The sequence below is a fragment of the Capsicum annuum genome, chromosome 9, assembly GCF_002878395.1.
Source record: "Capsicum annuum cultivar UCD-10X-F1 chromosome 9, UCD10Xv1.1, whole genome shotgun sequence".
Classification (NCBI taxonomy): Eukaryota; Viridiplantae; Streptophyta; class Magnoliopsida; order Solanales; family Solanaceae; genus Capsicum; species Capsicum annuum.
Window position 1 is genome coordinate 106,265,306 of NC_061119.1, and position 16,437 is coordinate 106,281,742.

At 39.3% G+C, this 16,437-nt stretch overlaps 1 protein-coding gene across 4 annotated transcripts in view; it reads left to right on the forward strand.

The window, feature by feature from the left end:
• Nucleotides 1-236: 236 nt before the first annotated feature.
• Nucleotides 237-16,437, forward strand: part of LOC107842381 (probable anion transporter 4, chloroplastic) — a 51,422-nt gene continuing 35,221 nt past the window's right edge. For 3 of the 4 annotated variants that reach the window (XR_007044949.1, XR_007044950.1, XM_016686196.2), the window contains exons 1-3: nucleotides 362-859; nucleotides 7,284-7,510; nucleotides 7,643-8,009. Coding sequence is in view for 2 of the 4 variants with exons in the window: in XM_016686196.2 (XP_016541682.2) it covers nucleotides 443-859; nucleotides 7,284-7,510; nucleotides 7,643-8,009 (1,011 nt within the window). In the remaining 2 variants the exon portion in view is untranslated. Of the gene's footprint in view, nucleotides 860-7,283; nucleotides 7,511-7,642; nucleotides 8,010-16,437 lie in introns of all 4 variants that reach the window. The other variant, XM_016686195.2, reaches the window with a different exon arrangement.

Sequence of the window (16,437 nt, forward strand, 5' to 3'; positions counted from 1 at the left end):
TGACAAAAATAACCTTTAAAATGCTTTCAAAATAATGGGAATAGCCCTAGGGAAGCTTGGCAGGACAACCTCCAGCTGCCTGGTTTTACCAAGTGTTCACCCATGTATATATTAGTAAAAAATATATATAATACTTCCCCCGTTTAAAAAAGAATGATTTAGTTTATCATGACATGAAGTTTAAGAAAATAATTTTTTTTTAAATATTATGATATTAAATTAAAAATATATCAAATATACTGAAATGTCCTTCAATCTTATGATATTAAATATACCATATAGAAAGTTAAAACTAAAAAATTACTAAAAAAAAAATCATTCTTTTTTGAAATAGAATAAAAAAGAAAGTAATTCATTGTTTTTTGAAGGGAGGGAGTCATATAAAACCACCGGCGACAACAACAGTGTCCGCTTTTTAGGACTAATAACTAATAATCTCTTGATGAATTCTCCGGCGAGTCTCCGATATCTGGGCCCTACTAGTTCGAGCTTCAGGAAGCCTGATTCCTTTGGTAGACGATTAGTATTCAAAGTTAAGTTGCCTTCGAACTGCAAATTCTCGTCCAATCGGAACTCGTTTGCTGCTAACAGTTTCTTCAGAAGGGAGTTTTCGGCTAGGAGGAGCTATAGAATTTGGGGAATAGAAGCTTCTTCAAATGATTCTGTATCAGTTGCTAGCGGAAGAATAAAGACAGAAGAGAGCTTTGTGGAGTTCATCACTTCGGAGAGAGTGAAAGTGGTGGCAATGTTAGCAGTGTCTTTGTCTTTATGTAACGCGGATCGAGTTGTAATGTCAGTTGCTATAGTTCCCCTATCTCTTTCTCATGGTTGGCGTCAATCTTTTGCTGGAGTTGTTCAGGTACTTTCATTTTTATCATTCAGCAACTATGAGCATGAAACTTTTCCTTTCCAAACTTAGTCGTGACCTTTTTCATAAAAGCATAAGCATCGAATTTAATTATTTCTCCACACCACAAAAGTGCAATTATTTATCTTCAGCAAAAGGAGTATGCATTGAATTATTTTCATTCTGAAAATATAGTACAAGTATATATAAATACATTTGGAAATTGGTGACATGGAGTGTGAGAGTAATATACATATCTGTAAGAATATAGGTAAAAAGTTTATATCTTATATCTTAGATCATACTTACTACAGATCATATCTTAAATTCACTATTTTCTTTTGTGACCACACAAAGTTCGGACTCATTAGCGTTAATAGAATATAAACTAGTAAGTTCAAAATTTTGGCTCGGATAATGAAGTCCATAAGTTCATTGGCAAAGTTGAAGAAGCATTCTCTTGATTGAAAGAAAGAAAAAAGTCAACTAGGATATTATGTCCACATTGTCTAGTATCAAAGCTGACTTTCTTTGTTTTTTCATCAACAATACAAGTCAAAATCCAATCTGTTTAATTAAAATGATACAGTTGAATTTATAGATGAGGCTAAGAGCACACGCGTTAGATCTAGTCCCTTTCGGACTCGTTACGTGGGGAAAGATTACCTATATGACGAAATGATGGACTAAAATGTCAACTAGGATATTATGTCTACATTGTCTAGTATCAAAGTTGACTTTCTTCATTTTTTCATCAACAATGCAAGTAAAAAATCCAAGCTGTTTAAAACGGTACAGTTAAATTTATAGATGAGGCCAAGAGCACGCGCGTTAGATCTAGTCCCTTTAGGACTTGTTACTGGGGAAAGATTATCTATATGACGAAATGATCGACGAAAATGTAAGTAATATGGCCCATATGCGGACTTCCAACAACTTTCTCAGTGCTATCGAAAGGAGAAAACAATACTTTCCACAGAAGTAGATGCTTTGTCTGTGTGCTTGGACCTTGAAGCCTCCCAAGTGAAATACATCGAGGCTCTCGCAGCGGATGAGTCCATTCTTGCTGAGAGGGTTTGACAACTCGAAATGGGAGACGGAGATGCTGCCTCTCTTTGGGTTCCGCCGGCTTCTCTTTGCGACGAGCTGCATCAGTTGAAAAGGAAAGTGAACTTCGAGAATCTAAAGTTTCACCAATGGAGGTACAAATCGGACGTGGACAAGGCACTCTCTGTTCAGAAAGCCAGACTTTGAATCCTTGAGGAAGTGGAAGAGGGCGGCTTTAGTATTGACGAGAAGATCTCCGAGTGATAGATCTCGCTTAAGTTTCGCATCTCTCGAGTACCTTATGTCAGTGTCGAATAAATACCTTCAGACGAGGAGATGTCCTTGAGTAGTGGCTCCTTATTAGGCTTTCGCTTTTATGCTAGCTTTGTATTGATTTTGCCTTTTGTACATATCCTACAAGGACTTTTGTTGTTTTGATAATAACTGCTTCACTCATTTCCTTTGTTGTTCTTTTTTGAGTTTGCTTTGAGATATGAGATCATCTAAAAAGATCTTCCTTGGTTTTCACGTGCTTCTGTGGAGATTGGAGATTGGAAAGGGCAGTCCTAAGTGCTCCGGTTTCCGTGATCCGTTCATGCGTTTTTGAACTTATCTAACTTGTCCACGTGGCCTCTGCTTATTGGTGGTCAATCAAAGCATTTTTCCTGAATTTAATGTATCAACACACGACTTTTGGCCATGGTAGGGGGTTAAGATGGTTTGCAAAAGCCATTTATGATTTCCCGCTCTAAAAACTCTTTTTTGCAACGTCGTTTTCTCCATCTTTATTACTAATATGCCTTCTAGTAGAAATAAGGGAGAATCTTTCTTCTGTAGGTGGGGACTGCCTTCCCACCTCAACTTTTTTTATTTTCGACCCAGGCTTTGAACCTTGCCATTGGCGGTTTGGGGCTTTGGCGAGAATAAGGTAGTTGTTGAGAGTGAGTTTCGAGGGGAGGGTAACAACAATGGTTGATGATGGCTTGGCACTTTTATGGGTTGCCTGGGGAATAGGTCTTTTTTTTGACGCCTGCTCAGGGTAGCCGTTGGTTTCCTCATTAGGTGCCATTGCCATTGCTTTGTTGTTGCGACCTCTCACAAGGGCCACTGAATGTTTGATCGGAGGGCAGTTGCAGGATAATGAGGCTCTTCTGGTGAGCCAAATATTTCTTGTAGGTCGTGTGACATAGTGAGTTGTTTAGCCCGTCAAGGTTTACCCCCTAGCTTTCTTTTCTGATTGTAATCCCTTTTTCGTGCTTGCACCCCTATGGCAGGGGTGTCGGGGCGAGCTTGTGCTTTTGGTCAAACTCGAAGGAGTTCCCTCCGGAAATGTTTATGCTTGTCTGAGTTGGTCTTGCTCTTCATGTTAATTAGTTTATCAAGTCCTTCCTGTGTTGTCGATGTACAACAGAGCAAGCAATTTTTTCTTCCCTCCGAAGGTTAGACGGTTCACTCTTTCGGAATCCTACCTTTAGGTTTAGCATAGATTGTAGATCCCATTCTTTGGGAGCGTCTTGTAATTTTTTACCTACCTTTATATAGTGTGCTATATGTAAAGAACCTGTTTTAGGTCTTTGGAATAAAGAAGGCTATCTTTTTATGTCGATGTGCTTTTTTTTTTAAAAATAAAATTATGCCTGAATGGCTTACTTTCTGCTTTTGCTGAATTTCCTTGTATTCCGTAATCTCATAGCTGTCGTCGTACGAGGGCCCAAATTAGTTAAATCCACTCGATCAGCCGTGTCTTGTTGTGTCTCTTTTCTTGTCAAGAGTTTGAAATGGCTTATGCCGAGATAGTGAACTCTAGGTTTTGCACAAGGTGATGATAGGAGATGGCCGCCCGACTAGTATTTCATTACTAGCTCATCTCTCGCTGTCGCTCATTTAAGAGAATAGGGCAACTGTCTACTGTCCATTTTGTGACGTAGAGTCCACGTTTGTCCTCGACTTTTGAGGGTCCGAACTTACTAGCCTTGCTTTTCCATGGTGGAGGTCCATAACTCTTATGTTGGAGAGAGGGTATGGAATGGCTCGTTCCTTTTAGGGGTGATCTGATGATTCTGACCTACATTATGCAGTTAAGTTAAGGTTGAAGGGATGATTAAAAATGGTCGTCTCAACCAGTGTTTTTTGCATTTTAGTGCATCTTCTCGATCCATTAACAGAGCGAGTGATAATGTCCTCATATCCTTTGTTTCTCTTTGATTTGTTGCGGTGGATCTCGTAAACTTAACTTCTCATATGCTAAGCCTCTAAGCTAGGACGTTTTCGGGATACTAGGGGTGTATCGTTCGGGGAGGTTTGGTGTTTCACCCACAACATTGAATTGGAGTTAGAATTTTAACTTTTTAGGGATTAGGAATCATTCCTTACTGCCAGGGCCGTCTTTGAATGTGGCCGCTGCTATATCGTCTACGTGTGATTATTACATTGCGATTTCATAAAAACAGTTATCAGCTTACTTGCCTTCTTATTATCGACCTGAGTTCCATTTATTAAGTTTTTCGTTCTATATGTGGACAATCCCTAGTATTTTAGAGATTCACCAGTCATTTTTGGCGTTTTGAGCATGAATCCTTGCTAAAGAGCTTGGCTCGGGAATAAATTCCCGGTTAGGAAGCAAGTCCCTGATCTTAGTACCTGGTTTGGGAGCGAGTCATAGAGGGGTTATCAGGTTGGTCTCTAATTATAAATTATGGACATGCTGGGTATTCATGTGCCGAAATGCATAAAATTGTTCTACTAATTCTTCAAATAGCATGAGCTTGGAGCCGCGCACAAGGTAGTCACTTGTTATAGGTTCAAAGCAAAGGCTTGGAACCATGCACTAGGCGGTCAACTTTTACTGATTCAAAACAAAGGCTTGAAGCCGAGCATAGGACGATCGACTTTTTCAGGGTCAAAACGAAAACTTGGGGCCCTTGTACCCTGTGCTATTTATGCAGGACCCTCTACAGTAGGACCTGTCTTGGGGCGAAGACGAGAGATTGATAGCGGCTTGAGCCTCTGAAGACGTTGTCGATAATCGCTCGTTTCCATGTCCCCGCTTGCCCTTCTAACTTCACTTAGCTCTAGTGAAGGAATCACTTCGACTTCCTTGAGCGGCTGCCTCAGGCCGACTTCAGCTTCAAGTCTAGTTGACCTTAGCGTGGTACCTGGTGGACGAACAAGCGAAATGATCCAAATATGCCCTAATACAACTTAAGAACTAAGATTACCTCCTTTTGCCTGGGGTTGAGTCCCTTGCCTAAGAACCCTTTTCATTGAGCTGCCCCTATTGCAGGATTTTTGTTTTTATCTCGGATGGGGTCTGCTCTGGCTCGATGCCTCGTATCTCGATGTCACTCTTCCCAGTGCCATTTGGCTAATACTGAGATGTGAAGGGTTGGCTACATCTGCAAGACCTAATTGAAGCGTAAGTTCCAACACTTCCATTTGACTTTTGCTCCAACTTCTAACTTCGAGCTCTCTTCTGCACCCTCGAATGGGTTGCTACCCCATCCAAGCCTAGCTCGGATCGATTTACCTTTTTCTCTCTCTCTTTTGAGTCGGTGCTCCGCTCAGCGTTCTTTGAATGTCTTCAATTCCTTCTGTCAACACAACAACCTCTCGTATGCGGCCTTCAACACATTCTGACGGGTGCAAATTCACTTCAATGCTTTTACCTCCCGCATCCTGCTCCTCCTTCAATTCCCTTAGCTGAAGCAGACAACCAAACGATAAGGCAAAACAAGACCTTTATATTGATATCAAGTATCTTTATGTTGCGGACTGCTTCTTTGAAATAGTATATGGTGGATCTGGTGTAAGAAAAGTTGGCTTGATTCAAAAAGTTAATTTTTTTCACCTCAGTATCCTAAGTGTCTACCTAGTTAGAATTCAAGTCAGATCTCTCGTATAATAGTATTATCAAGGTGTGGACAATGCGTGTCTTATATGAGATAATCTGATTTCATTAATTTTAGATCCAAAGTTAATTTTCTAAAAGGAAAAATGTAATGTCCTCTGTGTTGATCGCCGTATTAGATTTTCATCTAACTTTTTATATTTTCTGTCCACTTTCTTTTCTTTCTTTCCTTTTGGATGGGTGTGAGAGGTTGACTATGGATGGATTCAGTAGAGGTCAACGTAGACCGAAGAAATATTTGGGAGAAGTGATTAGACAGGATATGGCGCGATTGCAGCTTATCGAGGACATGAACTTAGATAGGAAGGTGTGGAGTGCTTCCATGCCAGTAGGTAGGAGTGCTGTCCTTATTAGTACTCGTATAACTATGCTTGTAGTTTCTTATTCTTGGATTCTTGTTAAAATATGTTGTTTCGGGTAGGTCGCCTGTAGTATTATTTTGTAGTAGTATTGTTTTGTTACTATCTGTTGTTGTTTTATTCCTATCGTCTTTTGTGCGTCTGTTACATCTTTGTTTAGACTGTATTTTGTCTTGAGCCGAGGGTTCTATTGGAGACAACCTTTCTACCTCATCTCTGAGGTAGTGGTACAGTGGTACAGGCTACGTACACTTTACCCTCCTCTGACCCCACTGTGTGGGAATGCACTGGGTATGTTGTTGTTGCTTTCTGGGTGGTGTGTGGTGTGTGAGTGGGAGGATGAATTAAATGCGACAGAATCTAAAGGTACCAATCTGATATTCTAGCACATGGTCTGTTTTAACAGTCTATGAAAGCTAATACTTTATAAATCAAATTCAAACGACCACCTTCCCCATGTCCCATCTCACTGTATAAAATCATGGAGGGTGTTAGGGTGAATTTTCTTAATTTCCTTCGTAAGGTCCAATGTCTCCCATTCAGCGGCACCTCACATTGGGCAACCAACATGCTGTAAATGCCAAAATCTTTTCTTAGACTTTTAGGTAGAAAACTGGGAATACATCCCAAATGATTGAATTCACTTCTATTGAACATTCAACATACGTGTTATAAATGCAAAAAAACTCTTCATAGAATTTTAGGTAGAAAAGTGGCAATACATCCAAACCAATCAAATTCATTTATATTGAACAGTTGCTCAAAGTTAGTATTTCCTTGGCTCTTATTTTCTGATGTGTAAATTTGAAAACTGAACTATTTTTTCTCCCAAAAACCTCATGTTGGACATCTGAATGCAGTTTGAATTTGATTGTTGGAGTATATTATGGTAAAAAGCATTTTCCTGATAACAATGCATTTCTTGAAATGAGCCAAAGAACTAGATTTTCAAGGTACTGACCAATTTCTGAATCCATGTGCTACTACAGAAGCTATAATATTATACAAACAAATTCTTTAGCTTACAAAGAAAGAAATTGACTAACAAATCATGTTTCGATTTCTATTATGACCTTGCATTTGATATCCAGTGTTCTGATTATTGAATAGTTACTTATGGCAGTCATCATTTCTCTGGGGATATCTGATCTCGCCAATAGCTGGGGGGACTCTGGTGGATTACTATGGAGGTAAGTTAGTCATGGCATGGGGTGTGGCTTTGTGGTCCCTGGCCACACTTCTAACTCCTTGGGCAGCAGAAGCATCGTTATGGGCGTTACTTGCCATGAGGATGCTGCTAGGGATTGCAGAAGGGGTAGCTCTTCCTTGCATGAATAATATGATTGCAAGGTATTAAAAACTTTTGAAGTTATAATATGGTCTCTATGATATACAATTTAGTAGTAATAGATTAATAGTAGAGTGTACAACTGAAACATCTGGTTTAACATGTCACTTTAAAAGTGGTGCTTCTCCCTGTAGATGGTTTCCTCCTACTGAGCGCTCAAGGGCTGTAGGACTTGCCATGGCTGGTTTTCAGCTTGGAAGTGCTATTGGACTTACCCTTTCTCCTATACTTATGTCACAAGGTGGCTTATTTGGACCATTTGTGATATTTGGCTTTTCCGGATTCCTATGGGTTTTGGTGTGGGTTTCTGCTACCTCTAGTGCTCCTGAATGCAATTGGCAAATATCCATTCATGAGTTGATGTATGTACAGAACAAGGGGCAGATACACACTATAGCTGAGGGTAAATCAAAAACAAGCAAAGGGATCCCTCCTTTCAGGTGTTTACTCTCCAAACTACCGACATGGTCTATAATTGTTGCAAATGCCATGCATAGCTGGGTACGTGTATCTCTTTCTAATAGTATCATAAACGATAACGCAGCACAATTGTCGACTTCTGTGCTGCCTTGATTAATTTTGTAGAGGTGCTAATCTACAGTACCTTATCCAGAAGTCCATATTTTTGTGGATCAAGAATCTGTAAAGCACCATCAAATTAGTGTGAAAATTGCAAATTGGTATGCTGAAGGTAGTTCACTTTGTTTCAAATTATTGAGCTTCATAACATGCTGAAGTGTCTCCTCTTAGTGCAATACATATTATTTCACTGCTATTTCTAAATATCTGTTGACGTTTTCCTCTTTGCTATACTTTGAAACTGTGCAGCAAGTGGCTCTTTGCTTATGCATGTTTTTATTGCCTCACATTCAAATCTATGTGCAAAAAAAATATGTACTTCTAATATCTTGTAGGCCAAGTACATACTCAGCCCCCTAAAGTTGCCCCAAAATTTCATTTGGACACCTCAACTTAAGTTGTTATCTATTACACTTAATGTATGTAAAAATTGTACCTATTGAATACAAGTTCAACAGTTCCAAGCCAATTAAAAAATTACTCATCAGCCAAAAAACTACTAATAAAAAACGGACATGTTAGTACAAAAAGGGGAAAAGAGAAAACGTCTTCGCATAACCTTTCCTTCTGTCATTTTCCTCTCCAGAAGACAATTTTGCCTCTACTGAACAACTCCGGCACCAATACCGTCACCACCAGCTTCCACTAAGCGCCAGAACCCCCTTCCCCAGCACACCCTATGGATTATGGGTTTTCAATTTGGGTTATGTTATCTTTCCCAATTCTTGTAAGAAGTGTATTCATCAACTTGAATGTTTTTCACTAACCATATGAGGAATGGGCTGATACAAGTTAAGAGGGGATGGGATTATTTCAGTCAGCATCCTCTCACCTTCAAAAGCTGCTTAACAAAAACCTCGCATGAATTTATTTTGTTACTTATGCCAGAGATACAGGTACTCAAATCTGATTGCATTCGTTTAAAAAAAGGAAAAAATCAACCAGCTCTTCTCCATTTTCTCCGGACAAAAACTCAAGGAAGCACGTTTCTTTCCTTTTCTTCTGTCAAGAAAGAGAGTACTAAGTTACAGTTCACCTTTCTCTATTTCTATGTTGTCCCGCTATCCGTAGCAGTAGTGATACAATCCTAGTTGGGAAACTAAGGATTCGAATACGAAAACAACACAAAACAAAGATATATAGAAATCAATAGATGAGATGGAAGAAATAAGAGATGAGAAGGGAAGAAAGAAAGGATTAAATCAACTATATAATATAAGAATCAATCCAAGGGAAAACGGAAACTTGAACTCATAAATGGAAATTTGATCCTAGATTATCCAAGAGGTTTAAGCTAAGAGCTACAGGAATCCACCCACTAATCTAACCGAACCTCCATAAAGGAGGAACTACACACTCAAAGGAGTTTCTTACTCAATTAATCAAAAGTTTCCAAATGAAAATGGCTAAGCCATCTATTTATACTTTTGCCTTTACAAGCATAGTCCAAAAGTTGCCTTTGCACAAATAGCCAAAATAGACCTTTCCCTCTTGAGTTGCGACGCCACTTGCGGCCGCAAGTGAAGAGATTTGGTCACAAGTGAGCTCACTTTGATGAAGGTTCTTTCGGGCATTGCAACGTTGATGCGGTCACATATCACTAGATGCAGCAACATCCTATTCCGCATCTTCCTTCCAAGCTATCTTCCATAGCTTGAGCATTTCCATATGTGGGCTTCCTCTCTCTTCCATTCAAGCTATCTTCCATAGCTTGAGTACTCTCACACACGTGTCTTCAAGGACTCCATCTTCTCAACCAAGGAGTGTAAAGCTTGAACATGTGCACTTGAGACTCCTTGAAGCACCTCAAACTTGGTGAAACTGTTCCATGGGCCACCATTGGCTTAATATTATGGTTCACCATGAATCTTGATCACCATAAAGCTCCTTAAGCTTTCCAGGGTTGTATCATCCTCCCCTTAAAGGGTTCGACCTCAAATCTAAATCTTACAAACATTGAAGAAAATGAGTTCATGTTCTCTCGCAATCCAAACCAGCTAATCATTATATGATGTAGGATAATGCCTAAAGTAAGCATAACATGCCATCAACAATGTAAATTGGTCACTTTTATGATATAAACCAAGCATCCAAATGATCTAAAAAGAATAAATACTCAAAGAAAGCAAAAGATAATTGGCTACTCAAGGAACTTTAACAAAAAAGGCAAATAAAAAAACCCAACACATTTAGGAAACCAAACATGGAAGTTCTTGTTGGTTCTATATGTCAAGAAGCACATATCTCCCCTTAAGTCTATATATCCCTCTAAGTGCAATATCAACAAAACCAACCCAAGTAACCCAAGTCTATATTCTACCTAATGCACTAACCCACCTGAAGAATGAAATTACTTCCAAGTCAACCCCGGGGTCAAATGCAAAGGTGTCCCCTAAACAAATTGGCAAACATATCATATAGAAATTCATAATGAGATCAAGAAATAACACCAAACAAAGAATCACATGAATGAAGGGAAATGTTATTACTATACTCATCACACAAAAATGTTACCTCAATGGCTTTTGTAAGCCCAAGAATAGGCATGCGCCATGTATACGTACCTTCCTTGGAGGAAATATAAGATGTGACGTCATACCAAATGGTTGCTTCATGAGGTTCCCTCCTATGGCCATCCTCCTCAAGACTCCTTATTTGGTAATACTTTACAAACAAGTCAATCAAATAATCACGTTCATTAAAAGAGAGTTTTACTTGTAGGCGCATTGGTTTTATGCCAAGCTTCAAGTAGCATGTTCTTACCTTTTTGGTTAGAAGCTCTAGCTTAGCCCATTCCAAAAGGATGCTCTCTAACTTTCAGATTGCTCCCCTTCTTTAAAGAGTATTCTTCTTTGTTGGAAGCCTTCTCACACACAACTTTGATCCTTCAAGTGGATTTTGAATCCTCAAGAAAGACTTTCCAGCATAGAAGGGTGCCAACACTTCACCCATGCCATGCTTGTCTTTATGACCATCATCACCTCACAATTACAAGGTCCACAATCCATCAAGAAAGAAGTTTCTTCATCGGGAAGGTGTCATTAGACCATAGCAGATTACCAAAAATCTTGTAGCCTCCAATGTCAACTACATCTTCAGCATCATAATACATACTGTGAGAAAATAATGGAGAAAAATTATTATTGAATTGTGTCTGCATAATTACATTGAAACCCTATTTATTGACACTCTAAGTTGCATGGACTCGGGTGCGGGTATCCGAGATGGGTGCAGATTCGAGAGTCGGATTCGTCAAAATTTAATTTTTAAGATTCGGGGGTGCGAATCTGATTATGGATACGGGTGCGGGGATTCAGCTAAAAAATTAAATATTATAAATATAGTTCTATATTTAAATAGTCATTTCAATTTACTTTTTTCGATGTGTCAAGGAAATTTATTCCTAAAAAAATATTCTTTACTTTTTTCACTTTTAAGGTAATTTCTTTTAGTTACTTTTTAAATTAGGAATAGTATTTTTTTATATGGAAAAAAATAAATTCTTTTTAGTTAGGAGTAGTATTTGAAAAGTCAAACACTCACTAGATCTGCATAAATTAGGTTTACCTTTTTAATATAATTTATTTTTTTAAAAATATAATTATTAAAAAATAGGACCACCAACAATAAGCATTCCGGCGAAATTCCGGCGACCACCACCAGATATAAGCATTTTACTCTTTCTTCTCATCGAAATTCCAGCGATGATAACACTTCCGCCGGCGACAACCCTTTCACTGGAAACAACCCACAATCACATAGCTGAGTTTTCTTTCTTCCCCATCAAAATTCCGGTGACGATAACCCTTTCGCCGACGAAAACCCTTTCGCCGGCGACAATAATCACAATCGCCGATTTTCTCCCTTCGTTGGTTTCTCCCTTTCGATAACGGGGACAACTTTCTTCTTGATGTTGGTGAACGTCTCCGAATTCGTTTGATCGAATCCGAGATGAATCTCGCACCGGTGTCCGCACCGGTGTCACGTCGGGACGGGTTCGGCGGCATAACCGTCGAGTCCGAGCAACATAGTAGACACTACATTACAATCCTTTTCTAAGTAGGATTTTGTATACTATTCCTATTCCTATTCCTATTCTAACACTCCCCCTCAAGCTGGTGCATACAAGTCATATGTTCCTAGCTTGCTACAAATATGACTAATATGAGGACTGGTGAGGGACTTGGTGAAGATATCTGCAAGTTGATCACTTGACTTTACAAATTTTGTAATAATATCTCCCGAGAGTATCTTTTCTCTGACAAAGTGACAATCAATCTCAATTTGCTTGGTCCTCTCATGGAACACTGTATTAGATGCAATATGAAGGGCTACTTGATTATCACATCCAAGTTCCATCTTACCAGTTTCTCCAAATTTTAGTTCTCTCAGCAATTGTGTTTGATCCAAACCAGCTCGTAAGTTACTGCAGCCATTGCTCGATTTCCTGCTTCGGCACTAGATTGAGCAACCATACTCTGTTTCTTATTCTTTCAGGACACTAAATTACCTCCTACTAAAACCAATATCCAGATGTAAAACGTTTATTAGTGAGTGATCCTGCCTAATCAACATCTGTATATCCAATGATATGCTCATGGCCTCGATCCTCGAAGAATAGTCCTTTACTTGGAGATGACTTTATATATCGCAAACTACGAACAACTGCATCCTAATGACTATCATGGGGGGACTTTATATATCGCAAAATACGAACAAATGCATCCCAATGACTATCACAGGGGGAAGTCATAAACTGACTTACAACACTCACAGGATAAAAGATGTCAGGTCTAGTCACTGTAAGATAATTCAACTTTCCAACCAACCGCCTATACCTTTCAGGATCACTGAGTGGCTCCTCCTGTCCGGACAATAGTTTAGCATTTGAATCCATAGGAGTGTTAATGGGTTGGGATCCCATCATTCCTGTCTCCTCAAGAATGTCTAAAGCATACTTGCGTTGAGAAATAACAATACTTGATTTGGACTTAGCAACCTCAATACTTAGAAAGTATTTCAGTCTGCCAAGGTCTTTAGTCTGGAAATGCTGAAAGAGATGTTGCTTCAAGTTAGTGATACCATCTTGATCATTGCCAGTGATAACAATATCGTCAACATAAACCACCAAATGAATACATAGATTTGGTTCAGAATGGTAATAAAACACTGAATGATCAGCTCCACTACGAATCATGCCAAACTCCTGAATACTGTGCTAAACTTTCTAAACCAGGCTCGAGGGGACTGTTTCAAACCATAGAGTGACTTGCACAATCGACATACAAGGCTAATAGACTCCCCCTGAGCAACAAAACTAGGTGGTTGCTCTATATAGACTTCTTCCTCAAGATCACCATACAGAAAAGCATTCTTAATGTCCAACTGATAAAGAGGCCTATGACGAACAACAACCATAGAGAGAAAAAGACGGATTGATGCTATTTTAGCCGCGGGAGAGAAAGTGTCACTATAATCAGCCTAAATATCTGTGTATATTCTTTGGCAACAAGGCGAGCCTTCAGCCGATCAATTTGACCATCTGGACCAACTTTGACTGTAAAACCCAATGGCAACCAATGGTAGATTTACCTGCAGGAAGGGAAACAAGCTCCCAATACCACTAGTATGTGAAACAGGCATCTCATCAATTATAGCCTGTTTCTATCTTGAATGAGAAATTGCTTCACCTATAGTCTTAGGGATGGAAATAGAGGACAAAAATGATACAAAAGCATAATGCGGTGATGAAAAACGATGATAACTCAAGAAAGTATAATGTGGGTTGGCATTACGAGTGGATCTTATACCTTTTTGAAGTGCAACTGATTGGCTAGAAGGAGGCAGGTCCGCAGTAGGGGAAGCGTCAGACGCATGACATGAATCATTTGGGACAGATGCTGGACGTGGGCGGCAGTGATAAGTCAAAAGTGGTGGCACTGTAGCTAGAGATGGAGAAGTAATGATAGATTCCTCAAAGATTGGTGTGGGTAAGACTGGCGGTATGGGTAAAACCTTAAGAGATATTAAGATGATCAGAAGATGTATAAGAAGGTTGAGATTCAAAGAATGTGACATCAGCGGACAGAAGGTAGCAGCCCAGATCAGGTGAATAACATCGATACCTTTTTTGAACTCGAAAGTAACCAAGGAAGACACATTGAGAGTAGGAGGGGCTAAATTTATCTTTTCCTGGGGCTAAGTTATGAACAACACATGTGCTCCCAAAAACGCGAGGGGGGATAGAGTAGAGATGTGACTGAGGAAATAGTATGGAATGGGGAACCTGATTTTGGATTGAAGATGATGACATTCTATTCATGAGATTGCAAGATGCGATGACTGCATCGCCCCCAAAACGCAGTGGAACATGGGATTCAATGAGAAGAGTGCGAGCAGTCTCAATGAGATGCCTATTTTTCCTTTCTGCTATACCGTTCTGCTGAGGGTGTATGAACATCATGTCTGGTGAATGATTCCTTGATGAGTCATAAACTCCTGAAACTGGGAGGATAAGTATTCTAAGGCATTATCACTACGAAAAGCACGAATAGAAACACCAAATTGATTTTGTATTTCAGCACAAAAACCTTTGAATATAGAGAATAACTCGGAACGATCTTTCATCAAGTAAACCCAAGTACATCTTGAAAAATCATCGATGAAAGTAACAAAGCAACGAAATCCTAAGGATGAACTGACTCTACTAGGATCCCAAATATCAGAATGAACTAATGAGAAAATAGACTTTGAGCGACTCTCAATACTACGTGAAAATGTAGCACAGGTGTGTTTCCGACTCATAATCTAATGTGGATAGACTAGACGAACTAGACACCATCTTTTGTAGCTTGGATAGACTCGGATGTCCTAAACGTTTGTGAATAAGGTCGGGAGGATCTGTAGCGGAGCATGCTGTGAAAGAATTTGAAGAGGTAAGATGGTAAAGGCCTTGTGATTCATGTCTTATACCAATTGTCTGTCCCATTTTGTGGTTCTGCATTAGAAAAGAATCATCAAAAAAAGTTATACTACAATCAAGGGCACGTGTCAAACGACTAACAAATGCAAGATTAAAAGGACAACCAGGGACATAAAGAACAGAGTCTAGAGTGACAAAAGATAGGGGTTTGGCTTGTCCAACTCCTTTTGGCTCTATTCGAATTCCATTAGCTAAAGTAATAGCAGAAAGAGATTGTGAATAAGCAATATCAGACAGAATTGATTTGTCACAAAAAATATGGTCAGAAGCACCTGAGTCCACAGCCTATGATCCAAAGGTAGGAGATTGTTCAGTTGAGGCTATTGGTAGAAATATATGCTTACTTGCTTGATACTGAAGATACTCATTATATTCCTTGTCAGATAAATATACCCGTTAATTACCTGTGGTGTTAGACTGTGCAATATGAGCATTTTTAGGTGGTTGACCATGCAAAGAATAGCATATTCCACGTGTGTGTCCAAGCCTATTACAATAACTACACTTAGGTCGAGAATAGCATACGCCACGAGTATGTCCAAACCTTTTACAATAACTACACCTAGGTCGAGATCTTCCAAATCGACCTTCCCCTTGTTAATTCTTCATAAACTCTGACATCTGAGTTTCTGATCTCCTCATTAAGATTCAAATTTAATCATGAAAAAGAAATATTGCTAGAATTTGGCCAGAAAAAAGAGAAGTCCCCGGATATTAGATCTGATGTCTGGAAGTTGCTCGGAATTAGGAAAGAATCATATGAGCAGCCTTGGAATGAATAAGCGAGGCTACTAAATAAAAGAAACTGCCGGAAAAGTTGCCGGAATTTAGGTTCCGGTGATTGGAATCTTGAAAGACTTGTCGGAATTTGGAAAAGAGTACCTGGTCGGAGTCGGAATGGATCGGCGGCCCCAACAAAAAAAGAATGTCTCAAAAATTTGATCGAAAATAAGCTCAGGCGCCGGCGCGTGACTAGATCTCGCCGGAATTTCAGAATTTCGACAGGCGCATGTAGGCGCATGGATGGTATTTTTCCGATTTTTTGGTCGGGTTTTTGTTGCCTGAGCTTTCCGATCCTCTTGGTGGTGTTGTATTTTTCACACAACCCACAAAATAAAAAAAGGCACAAATCAGTCACCGAAATTGACGCACGGTGGTGGCTGAGTTTTCTTTTCTGAAGTTTCTCACCAATGCTCTGATACCATGTGAGAAAATAATGGAGAAAAATTATTATTGAATTGAGTGTCAACATAATTACATTGACACCCTATTTATAGACATTACATTACAATCCGTTTCTAAGTAGGATTTTGTATACTATTCCTATTCATATTCTAACACATACCACTATGCATATAGTCATCGTCA